The 12,356-nt window shown below is 40.6% G+C and overlaps 1 protein-coding gene across 3 annotated transcripts in view; it reads right to left on the bottom strand.

Moving 5' to 3' along the window:
* The window catches only part of EXOC4 (exocyst complex component 4), a 754,902-nt gene that overhangs the window by 645,264 nt on the left and 97,282 nt on the right, over positions 1–12,356 (bottom strand). For all 3 annotated transcript variants that reach the window (XM_047842944.1, XM_047842959.1, XM_047842952.1), the window contains exon 7: positions 7,429–7,603. In XM_047842944.1, coding sequence (XP_047698900.1) covers positions 7,429–7,603 — 175 coding nt within the window. The remainder of the gene's footprint in view (positions 1–7,428; positions 7,604–12,356) is intronic.

Genomic DNA, 12,356 nt, shown 5'->3' with positions numbered 1-12,356 from the left:
GACTCCAATTTGGAGGAAGATTTCTAATTTAACGTTCTAGTGCTAACTCAGTCCTGTTCACTGGGCAGCATACTATCCACTGACAAGACACAACAAAAATTCTAGGAGCAAGCACCTATCTGGAGACACGGTAGGACTTCAATACGCCACCCAAAATAGAGACTATCAGAAAGTTTTAAAGGCTGAGAAATGAAGAAACGCTCTTTCTGCAAAGATAATCTCACAGGTTATCTGGCCTGGAATATTAAAAAAAAAAAAGCTAGTTTTACTTTAAGGTCTGGAATCCTCAGCCAACAAAATATCAAACTAAACCAAACCTAAGAATAACCTAGTTTCAGACCTGGATTCAAAATAGAAATTGCGCGTGTCTCCTTGAAAAACTCCTCCGGGTCACAGATCACCACCAATAAGATTTGTCGATTTTCTTACCTGACAGCAAACTTCAAGTTCTCTCTGGGTGAGGTTAATTTTATCACCATTTAAACATTTATGTGGCAGTTAACAAAAGGAAAATGATTTTACATTCTGTGTGTGTTAATCTCCAGAAAAAGAGATCAAGGCCCTAAAAGGGGAATTGACTTGTTCTGGGCGTCACTGTCAGTGGTAAACAGAGTAATTAGAACTGCCTCCACCTATAGAACGCTGCTTAGCACACCAAAGGGTTACACGTTTCAGCCAGCAATGGCTAACAGACAGTTTGTTTTACAAGGAGATATGAAAGAGGGAGATTTCTTTTTTAGAATCCTAACACCCATTCAAAGTGATGCTCTTATTTCCTGTTGGGCAGAATTCCACAAGAAACAGAGTATTTTGTTTCCAGTGTACCTTAGTCTTACGCACTTGAAAATGTGCAGCCAACAGTATGACAGGCATGTCACCAAGTAGGTGACATTTTGGAAGGTGCTGCCGCTGCTCAGAAGGGCAAAAACATGTATTTCTATTATCACAGTTTCAGAGAGAGTGTAAAACTGAAAAGGGAGTGCAGCGGTGTGTGGTCACAGGGCTGACACCAGGAGAAAACTCTGACACCCTGTTACTATGATAGCTACAGCCTTGTCTCCTCTCGAGGCTGTCTCCAGACACAAACACGCCGAGACAAACGAGTCTTTCAACTGCAGGATGGATTCTGCCTGCTGGGGAAAGCCCAGGTTCCAGTGGAGAAAAACTGCTGAAGTCTTTAAAAGATCAAAAATTATTTTCTTTTCCGAGATTTAATAAACATAAGGGCGTTTCCACTTTTTAGCAAGAAACACTTTCCATTCAAAGAAACGCAGAAACTCAAACTCTACTTACGTGACTCCATTCGCCATGTGATGCCATCACCTCCACTCAAGCCTGGCGCATGCTTAACTGCAGGTATCTATTGTTCGCTCCCTTATTTCATTCTCCAGGAATGATCTTTAACCCAAAGAGCATGCCACCACCAAGTATGTGAGAGCTAAATTGGCCGGAGCATAAAACTCTATGAGGAACTTAAGCCAAGAGTCTTTTTGAAAGCCTCCGTGTTGGTTTAGAAAAAAAAACATTCCGCCGTGTTACCACTCCCACAAGATCCCTAAGAATGACTTTAGTGGAAAAACATACACTGCTTCAGGTCCCTCCTCACTTTGCCAGTGAGCTGTCTCGTGTTTACCTTTATTCCCTAATGCCTAGCATGTACCTGGCCCCAATAACAATACTAAACCATCGTTAAAGTCTCTGTCACATTGGAAACCAGATTCCTAAGTCGACGACATAGTTTTGTAGAATTCCCAAGACTCCCAAACGGCTTACAAATCCTGCTCTCCTTTGTATTCCTTTTCCATACACCGTGGGAGCCTGTCTTGTTTATTTCACTATTAGACAATACCTCCAGTAACATCCGCAGACTCTCCACTTGCCTACAGAACAGCTTCCCTGCATTAGTCTCTAGCTTCTCCGCTCAGTCCATTTCAACGCCAGCACTGATCCTACTTTATCTTATCACACCCCAATCAAAATCCCCAGTGAGCCAATAGTACTGAAAACAAAGGTCCCCAAACTTCAGCACACACACACATCTCCCAAAAGGCTTCTTAAAACACAGATTATATGGCCACATCCCTGGCGTTTATGATTTGGTAAGTGTAAGTTAAGGATAAAAATCTGCACTTTCGGGAAGCCTGAGTGGCTCAGTCGGTTAAGCGTCCCACTTCAGTTCAGGTCATGATCTCGCAGTCAGTGAGTTTGAGCCCCGCGTCACGCTCCGTGCTGACACCTCAGAGCCTGGCGCCTGCTTTGGATTCTGTGTCTCCCCTGATTGTGCTCTGTCGCTCTCAAAAATACAGATTAAAAAAATTTTCTAAATAAGAAATTAAAAATCTGCATTTTTAATATGTTCCCCCAGGTAACACTGGCCCAAAGCAATGGTTCCCAATTATAGGATCCTAAACATATATAACAAAACCACCTTAGGAACGAAAAAAACAAAAAACAAAAAACAAAAACAAAAATAAGCCTACAGAACCCAGCCTTTATCCATAGTGATTCTCATTCAAAAGGTCTAGGATGGGGCTAGGAATCAAACCCTGGGTATATCAAACGCACGTCCAGCCTCAGAAACCATCAGTCTGAAAATTAATAACAAAGCCTATGGATGACACTAGAGGTCTTCCACAACCTGTACCCAAATCCACCTACAAACTTATCTAGTCCACAAAATAAGCCCTCGCTTACAGCTAAGCCATTCTTTTTCTATCTCTGAATACCATTTTGCATTCTTTCTGAGCCACTTAACATCATTTCATTCGCCATTCCCGCTACCTAGACGGCCATTTCCATCTCTCCTCTGTTCCTGTGGCTCCTCCAAGGATCAGCGTATCATCAACATCGAAAAACAAAACAAAACAAAACTTTTCTGGTCCATTCCACATGTTTTAGAACAATTGCATGACACACGGCGCCACCTACCTTCTTACATTTGGCAACATCAGTTCATCCGTGTGTCTGCCACTGTGTACCCAATTCACTGACGGGTGTGTAGCCTGATATTATTCAGTAACCTGTACCCTGAATTTCTGAAGGAACTAGAGAATACAGCACACTGAAAACAAATTGAAAAGTTGCAGAATGATTTTTATAGTATAGTAACAATGTAAAGTATGAACTTCTTATTCAAAAATGCTTCATTCTCAAGTCTGCGGGTTAATAAAAAAGAGCAGAATGGACCATTAAGAGAACAACCACAGATTAATTCAAGTCATGACTAAGATCATTCTTCCAACATATGTCTAAGAAAACAAAAGATGGGGGCAGCAAAGTAGATAGGTAAGAGGAAGAGAAAAATGGACTAAAAGGAAAGAAGAACACGGTTATACCTCGATCTCAAAACAATCAAATGCAGTAAGTGAAAGGAAACAGTATTTCTATGTTAGACACCTCACCTTGTGCTATTAGATCAGTTTTAGTTTTATGTTCTTTATCTGTCAAATAGCTTATGCCAGTGATACATGAACACATTAACATCAAATAGTAACGGTCTTTTCAAGTGTATGACTTGGGCACTACCAGTTTCCTGGGAGCTGTAACACACAACGGAGCCCTCTTTCCTGACTTAAAAGTGTCTTGGGGGTAAAAGCAGTGGGGAATGGGAAGAAACTGCCAATGGACACCAAGTTTCTTTTTAGGTGTTGAAAATATTCTAAAATTATATCATGGTGATGGTTGTACAACTCCACAGACATACTAAAAACCACTGAAATCTACATTTTAAATGCATGAATATTATGCCACGTAAATTCTATTTCAATAAAGCTATTTAAATAGGCAAAACAAGTAACTCATTTCATAATATGAAGGTAGGATCCCCAAATCATTCTCCTGAAACAACATATGTGAAAGGTATAAGTCATTTAATAAGACACAAACACATATTTTAAATCATGTTTACATTTTGGCTGTTAATGTCTGAGCGAACTTAAAGTTCCCTGGTATATTATAAACATTTTCAACATAAAATTATGTGTTTTGTTTTCAAAAGTATGAGAATTGTATACATTTAACATATCCAAAGTAAGTAGAGCTAAGGCATATATATCTTTGTTCATAATCATAATTCTTCATGATAGTATTATAAATAGGATCCTAATAGGCTTAAAGTTGTTTTCAACTTAGAACATCTATCTAGCCTAAGTTGGTCAAATATCAGAGATCATAAGAATTTATAAAGTATTTCATAACCTTGCAAGAGTAGGTTTTAATAGTCGATAAATACTTTCTGGGGCTTCATGTATTCAAGTTTTAAACGCCGTAAGTACCAGGACACAAAGTAATTCCATCTGATAATATTACATATTCTAATAGAGTCCAACATGTTTGCATAATACAAATTACTAGTATTCCACGGTATGTCTCTTTCCATTCATACACCTTAATCTATCTATATCTTTATGTTTAAAGAGGGTTCTTTTTTTTTTTTTTTGAGACAGAGAGAGAGAGAGGAGAGCAGAAGGAAAGACAATCTTTTTTATTTTTTTAATGTTTTACTTTATTTTTGACAGAAAGAGCACAAGCAGAGGAGGGGCAGAGAGAGAGGGCAACAGAGGACCTAAAGACAGCTCTGCACTGACAGCAGTAAGCCTGATGTGGGGCTCAAACTCACGAAGCAGGAGATCGTGACTGGAGCCAAAGTTGGATGCTCAACCCACTGAGCCACCCAGGCGCCCTGGAAAGAGAATCTTAAGCAGGCGCCATGCCCAGCGTGGAGCCCCAGGTGATCGTGAGATCTTGACCTGAGCAGAAATCAAGAGTCAGATGCTTAACGGATGGGGCCACCCAGGCAACCCTAAAGAGGATCTCTTTTTTTTTTTTTAATGTTTATTTATTTTGAGAGAGAGTGGGAAAGAATCCACGCGTGCGTGCACACACGAGTGTACCAGAGGGGCAGAGAGAGAGAGAGAGAAACAATCCCAAGCAGGCTCTACACTGTCAATACAGAGCCTGACACAAGCCTCCTTCCCACAAACCGTGAGATCATGACCTGAGCTGAGATCAAGTGTCAATCAACCAACTAACTGAGCCAGCCAGGGCCCCATAAAGAGGATCTATAAAATCCAAAATCAGGAACTCGTATTAAAAGACAGGGCCATGTTCTTCAAAATGCCAGGGAGAAGTTAGTGGACATTTTTATCATGGGTTCCTTCTTAGCGTTGTGTCTTTTTTTCCTCTGGCTATCTTTAAGACTCCTTTGTTCTTTGCTTTTCAGCAACCTGGTGACGATCTGTCTAGGCATTGGTTTTCTCTAGGTTAAAGCTGCTTGGGATTTGTTGGGCTTGTTGAATCTGTGGGTTTATGCTTTTCAATAAATTTAAAAACTTTTGGTCATGATTTCTTCCAATAATTTTCTGCCTCAGTATCTCTCTTCCCTCTCCTCTGTACCTGCAACTACTATGCTGCATGATATTGTGCCATTATGGACATTATGGCCTTGTTCATTTCTCCTTGCAGTTGGCTTTCTTCCTGTGCTTCCTTTTGGATCACTCTGATTTATTCATCTTTGAGTTCCCTGGTCTTTTTCTCTATAGCAGGCATCTGCGGCTAAACCCATCTTGTGATTTGTCCATTTCAGATATTAATTTTCATTAATTTTCTTATTTCCCAGTTAGAGTCACATTTTTCTGCTTTCCCACAAATATAATTGTACGCTGGACACTGTAGATGCTTCACTAGTGAAAATGTGGATTATATTGCCTTACTTCAGAATGAGTTTTGTTCTGGCCAGCAGCTGACGTACAGGTGGATCGGGCTGATGCTGGAGAGACTTGGTGACGCAAGATCCAGAGTAACCCCTCCCCTACAGCTGGAATAGTCCCTATCCCTGAATCACAACCTTGCTGAGGCCACATCTGAAAGCATGGGGTGTTCAGCAGGTTCTCCCCACACTGACTGAACTCCAACATCCAATTTCCAATCATCTGGCAACGTCCGGCATTCCCATTCAACTCACGGTCCCACAGTGACAGTTTCCTGCCAAGCTTTGTGGTGTATCCTCTCTTCCCCACTACCCTACGCCACAAATTCCAGCTGCCTCTACACCTCCAAACTCTCATCTCTGTTCCCTTTGCTTAGAGGCTCCGCTGCTGTCTGCCTACGTTTCACTCCCTTGGGCCATAGCACGGCAGGTGTCCCCCAGGAGGAAGCCAGGATGAACGTGGAATCCACCTCATGTGTTCTCTGCTCTGAATTGAATGTGCGGACTGAGTCCACCCAGTAGTAGAGCTGCTCACAAAAGGAGGTAATTTCATCATGGCTAGAACCAGAAGTCCCTCATTCTAAGTATTTCTGAAATGGCTTTAAAATCTATGATCCTATTTCATCCTTAAAATAAACAGGTGACCTGAAAAGCACCTATTTCCATGACATTAGCAAATCAAGATATAAAACACTGTAAAACCAGTGTCTAGGCAATAAAGACATTTTATTCAATACACAAATGTTCCTCAAGCACCTACTATGGACACGTGGTAATTGACAAAGGAGCAAAAGGGACTCGGGGGATGTAGTTGCAACCTATAATCGTGCCACTGAGCCACCAATAAAGCACCCAGACTGCACCAAAAAAAAAAAAGTCTAATGAATGAGTAAGCAAGAATCCATCATTCAATCCATCAGGAGCATACCTATACTCTTAAAAATGACTACAATTTAGATTCGTGATTTATTTTTTCTGGCAAATATTCCTATTTGCCATGCAAGAAATTTCATTCCCACACAGTTATATTTTTCAATTTCCTACGTATACTTTTTTTTCACATTAGTAGGGACTATCTAACCAAGTCACTTCTATTTAGCTATGTCAAATTTGCTTCGGCTACCTCTTAATCGTATTTCCAATTCTCCTGTGGCCAAATCAAATATATTTGCCTGGCACTTGGAGACAGCATATAATAAAATTTCTAAATACCATCTCTGCAGCATCATACCAAACAGTAATATCATTGCTCCAATCTTCAGCAAATCAAAGTGATGCATTTATTCCTTACAGTAATTTTCATCTCTCAAAACAAGCTCTTGACCGGTCATTTACCTCAATATATGCAAGAGATGACTGTACGAAAACGGCCATAAAACTAAGCTACATATGTTTATAAAATACTGTCTGAGAACATTTTAACACTGATTACCTTAATATAGGACTAATTCCAGTGCAGTAAAGCACTTTACAACAGAAGGCCAAATACTGTACCTCCTTGATGGCTACATATTGAGAATCTCCTCATTTTCAAGCCTGGCAAAAAAAGTTAAGAGGTCTTCTGAAGATGATAGAAGTTGATGACATCAGCAGCATCCCCTTTCAATAGTAACATTATTCTCTCACTGTTTATGAGCAAGGGAATATCTTAGGCGGTAGATATTTCGTTCCAACCTGTTATTCTGAATCGAGACGGCACCACGTGTGAAAGGACCTTTTACCTGCAGAACATCTTGGATCTTCACCCACACGTCCGCCATATCGTACAATTTGACATCTTCCTGCTGGGCCAGCGGGGTCACAACGGTGTCCTGCAGGTACCCCAGGACCACAGAGTGCGCAGTGGCTACAGCGTTGAACTTGTCAAATAGCAACTCCAGCAGTTCTAGAAGTAGCCTGGTGGAAAAAAGAGATCACGTTGACATACGCACACCCACGCACACGAGGATGGCTCACGAGGGCCCACACCAAAACCATCTATCTGCGGGGAAGCAACGAGCCACCATGGATAGAGCACGTGAGATTTCCACGGATGGATTTCCAACAGTTGTAGGATCTAAGCAGCTTTGGAAGTCTAAGCCTCAGTTTCCTCTGCTGCAAACTGGAAGCGACGTAAGAATCTAAAAACCAGTTGTAACGTCCCTAAACCAGCTGGAGCAGCTCAATAAACACATTCCCTTTTTATCACATTTCAGTGATCACCACACTGCTACTCTGTATTCATACAGGCAGTTTCTCTAAGAAATTCAGGCAATTTTTCAGACAACAGCTCAGATGTTACACAGAATATGCTATTTCCCCAGCAATAAATTGGGCACTTTTGTAAGGATACTAATCCTTTTAGTCATGGAAAGCTGTGCCTACCACTCAAACGTATGGCCGAAGTCGCCTGAAAAAAGATGCACACCTGCCGAGCAATCTGACTTTCACCACAGGGAGCAGCTTAGGCATCTGCATTATCTCATTTTTCATAGTGGGAGATGCTGGACACATATTATTACATCAATTTTATATACTCAAGGACACAAAATGAGGTTGCGAGGCAGCTGAGCCTAGAACAAAAGTTGATTTCCATGTCAGTGCATTTAGCCACGTACCTCTCACTATAGTTCTAGAATGTAGATATGTATTCACAGATAGTTCGAAGCTTTATGTCAGGAATGCCAAGTAATTCCTCTATCACGGAGGCTTACAGCTGCACTGATCACCCAGGCTTCGAAGCATCCTTTCCTCCTCTGAACTTGTATTTCATCCCACTTGTAAGGTGCTTATACGTGACTCATAGATGTGACTCGATAAATGCGGGTCACAGGTATTTATATAGAGACATTCTAACTCCCTTCTTCATTATTAGTCTTTCAGTGTAGGAACTGCTTTATGCATCTCCGTATACTCAAGGGCATTTAAAACAGTGATCAGCAAATATTTGCTGAATTTAATGTGTATACCATGAAAGAGTCAAGAAAATTCGGAAATGTGACCTTTACTGTATATTGTGGGCTCTCGGTTTGAGATTTCCTAAGTGGACTTAGAAACCAGCCTAAAAAGTAGAAAAGGAAAAGCAAAAGAGCTTGTCAGCAGTGTCCATTAACAAGATTTTAGTGCCATAAATAAGAGGTGATAACTACAATTTCATCAAAATGTATAGCATATTATCCATTCCTATGGCTACTTTACGGCCCAATTACGATAATTAATGTGCCAGTATGACAGCCAATAACTATCTTATGATAAAACCCTAATATCTGTTTGACGTTTTAATTCAGATGAGACAGAATCAACTTCTGTCATCAACTTCTATCATCTTCAGAAGACCTCTTAACTTTTTTTGCCAGGCTTGAAAATGAGGAGATTCTCAATATGTAGCCATCAAGGAGGTACAGTATTTGGCTCACATATACCTAAAACAGTTTATGCTCACATATACCTAAAACAGTTCTTTCTCATCTGTGTTACTGAAGAAATTTTCAAATATCAGCAGAGGGGTACAAAGTGCAGGAAGACGTGCCTAACATAAGAGCCGAAATAGCTAATTCATCATAGGAAATGATCTGCATAAAACAGATACCTGGCATCGTACAGAGTAAATTCCTGATGAAGTGAAGATTCTACTTTTCAAATATTTAAGCTAAGTATCTAGGTCTGTGGTTCCCAAATATCAATCCACGGACCACAGTGTACTTTTCAGTGATAGCAAAGTAAGAAAAACAGAAACATATATTAACTTTTCACAAAAGTAAATTAATTTGGTATTTTGAGCACTCTCCTCATAGGAAAAATCTCCAGTTGCTTTCTGTCATGATGGCAATTACATTGCCAAAATGTCCTTGACAAAATTAAAACTGAATAACCTCGTATTATACCCTAACAGTTTTGAAGTCATATTGATCCAGGACATCCAGAAGCCTGAAGCACACTGGTGTCCAATTTCCCAACGGCACAAAGCTCCAGGTAAAAGCCTGCACACCAGCAACGAAGCAGAAAACGTTGGAAACGCAGTGGCTCCTCTGCATGGAGGGGCGCTGCTGTCTGATCATCTCCAGGGCCACCAAGCTCCATGACTGCACATCTCGACTGCCGCTCAAGGACACAAGCAGCTCGGCAACCCGGGACAGTGCTCTATTTAGAAAAGAGACCCAGCAGGGAACTGAAGTGTAAGATGAGATCCATGGTATCTGTGAACATCATGGAAACAGAAGTCCTTTGATAAAATGCAGACTCATTGCCAGCTTCTCTCATTCCTGGACAATCAAGGCCAAGACAGACCTGCTGTAGTATGACCATCATAGCCTTAACACAGGCCACACAGGGAAGAAGGAAGGGAGAAGAGAAGGGCTGGAAGTGGAAACATTCTACCAGCTCTACCTACATTTGAAACAGTGACCCGTTTCAAGGAGAGGGATGCTCTCCTCTGCCTTACCACAGCATGACTATGGCAATATTAATAAAACCCGCGGTTCTTACAGCAAAACTAAAGACGTTTGTGCTGCAAATGATACCATCAGTAAAGTGAAAAGACAATCCACATAATGAGTGAAAATATCTGAAAACCATTTATCTGACCAAAGACTTGTATCTAGAATACCTAAAGACTTCATACAACTCATAATAAAAAGATAAATAACCAAATTTTAACACAAAGAGTTTGAATATATTTCTCCAAAGAAAATCTACGAATGACCAATAGGCAAACAAAAGACATTCAACATCATTGGCTGTCAGAGAAATGCAAGTCAAAACCATAAGATCCCATTTCAGCCCATCAGGATGGCTATCTTCAAAACGACAAACAATAAAAAGTGTTGGTGAAGATGCAGAGAGAAACTGGAACTTTCCATACAGCGCAGGTAGGAGTGTAAAACAGTTCAGCTGCTCTGGAAACCTGTCTGTCACTTCCTCAAAACATTAAACATACAATTACCATACGAACCCAGGAATTCCATTTCTAGGGATAGCCCCGAGAGAAATTAAAAAATACACGTGCACAAAAACTTGTACACAAATGTTCATGGCAGCATGATTCCTAGTAGTAAAATATTATACTAGTAAAATTGTAAAAATGGAAATCATCCAAATATCCATCCACTCCTGAGCAGACAAACAAAATGTGGTATATTCATACAATGGATTCTTATTTGGCTATCGACGGGAAAGAAGAGTGGGTGCATGCTACAATATGGAAGAATCTTGAAAACATACGTAGGTAAGTCACGGAAGATACGAATATTTATAAAAAATATCCAGAACAGGCAAATGACAGAAAAAGAAAATATATTCATGGTTATTTCGGTGGGTGGGAACTGACTACTAAAGCATATGGGGTTTTTTTATTACATTTTTTTTAACATTTATTTATTTTTAAGAGAGAGAGAGAGAGAGAGAGAGAAAGCACGAGTGGGCAAGGGTCAGAAAGAGGGAGACACAGAATCCAAAGCAGGCTCCATCCGGGCTCTGAGCTGTCAGCACAGAGCCGATGCAGGGCTCAAACCCATGAACCATGAGATCATGACCTGAGCTGGAGTCAGACACTTAACTGACTGAGCCATCCAGGTGCCCCTATGAGGGTTTTTTGGTTGTTGTCTGGCAGGGGACAAAAATGTTCTGGAACTAGACAGTGATGCTGGTTGCACAACCCTGTGAATACGCTAAAAACCACTGTGTAGTATATGAATTATATCTCAATATGTCTATTTCAAAAAGAAACCCATCAGCTATAACATTTGAGTGAGGACAGTAGGGCCCAAAACCTCCCTTGTAATGAAAAAACATATAAAACAGTGAAAAAGGAAACTGATGTCTTAAAAAGTAAAATATTAAGAAAATGGATTCCTTTGGAGTCTTGTTACAGGAGGACATTAACTTTTCTCTTTTGGTTCACTTGTTTTTTGTTTGTTCTTCCTGCTAATGTAAATAACCTATAAGAAATCAAAAGATTCAAATTCCTTCCCAGCACTGATAATTCTTACATTTCTTTATGGAAAAAAAAAGTCAACGTCTCCAAGTGTTCCCATCTGTAAAAACAAAGTATTAATTGATACCTTCTCTAGAGCTCTCACCAAACTGCTGGAAACAGCACAGTAGAAAATGGACAGAACTCAGTAGAGGAAAGGGCGTTCAGACCCTCTCTGTCTGGGTTTCTGGCCTGAGCAACTCTGAAGATGACGCTTACCTTTCCTGAGAGTGAGAGATGATTCAAGCGAAGGCAGAAATTTGGAAGGAGAGATGGTGGGTTTAGATCTGGTTCAGTTTAAGGTGTTATGTATTTAAGCACTTGGATATGCAAGTCTGGAGCTCAGGGGAGAGAATGACATTGGAAATTTTTAAAATGATAAACATTTGAGAGGATGAGATCACTCGGGGATAATATGCAAAGTAAGTAAGGCAGGCGAGGTCCACAGCCAACACTTCCCAAAATAGCAGCATTGAAAAGATGGTGAGGAAGGAGCTAGGGAGGAAGAACGAAGCCAGGAGAGAAAACTGTAGAAGACAAAGGAGAAGAGAAGCAGCCAAGCTACACGGAGGTCAGAGAAGGTAAGGACAGAGAACTGTACGACTCACAGGTCCCAGCGACCTTGGCAAGAAGGATTTCTGAACTCAGCAGTGGGATGAGGAGTGAATGGCTAATAAGGAAAAAGTAACCAAAGTTAAA

The sequence above is a fragment of the Prionailurus viverrinus genome, chromosome A2, assembly GCF_022837055.1.
Source record: "Prionailurus viverrinus isolate Anna chromosome A2, UM_Priviv_1.0, whole genome shotgun sequence".
Classification (NCBI taxonomy): Eukaryota; Metazoa; Chordata; class Mammalia; order Carnivora; family Felidae; genus Prionailurus; species Prionailurus viverrinus.
The sequence above is the reverse complement of the archived record's forward strand: the minus strand, read 5'-3'. Positions and strand labels throughout refer to the sequence as shown.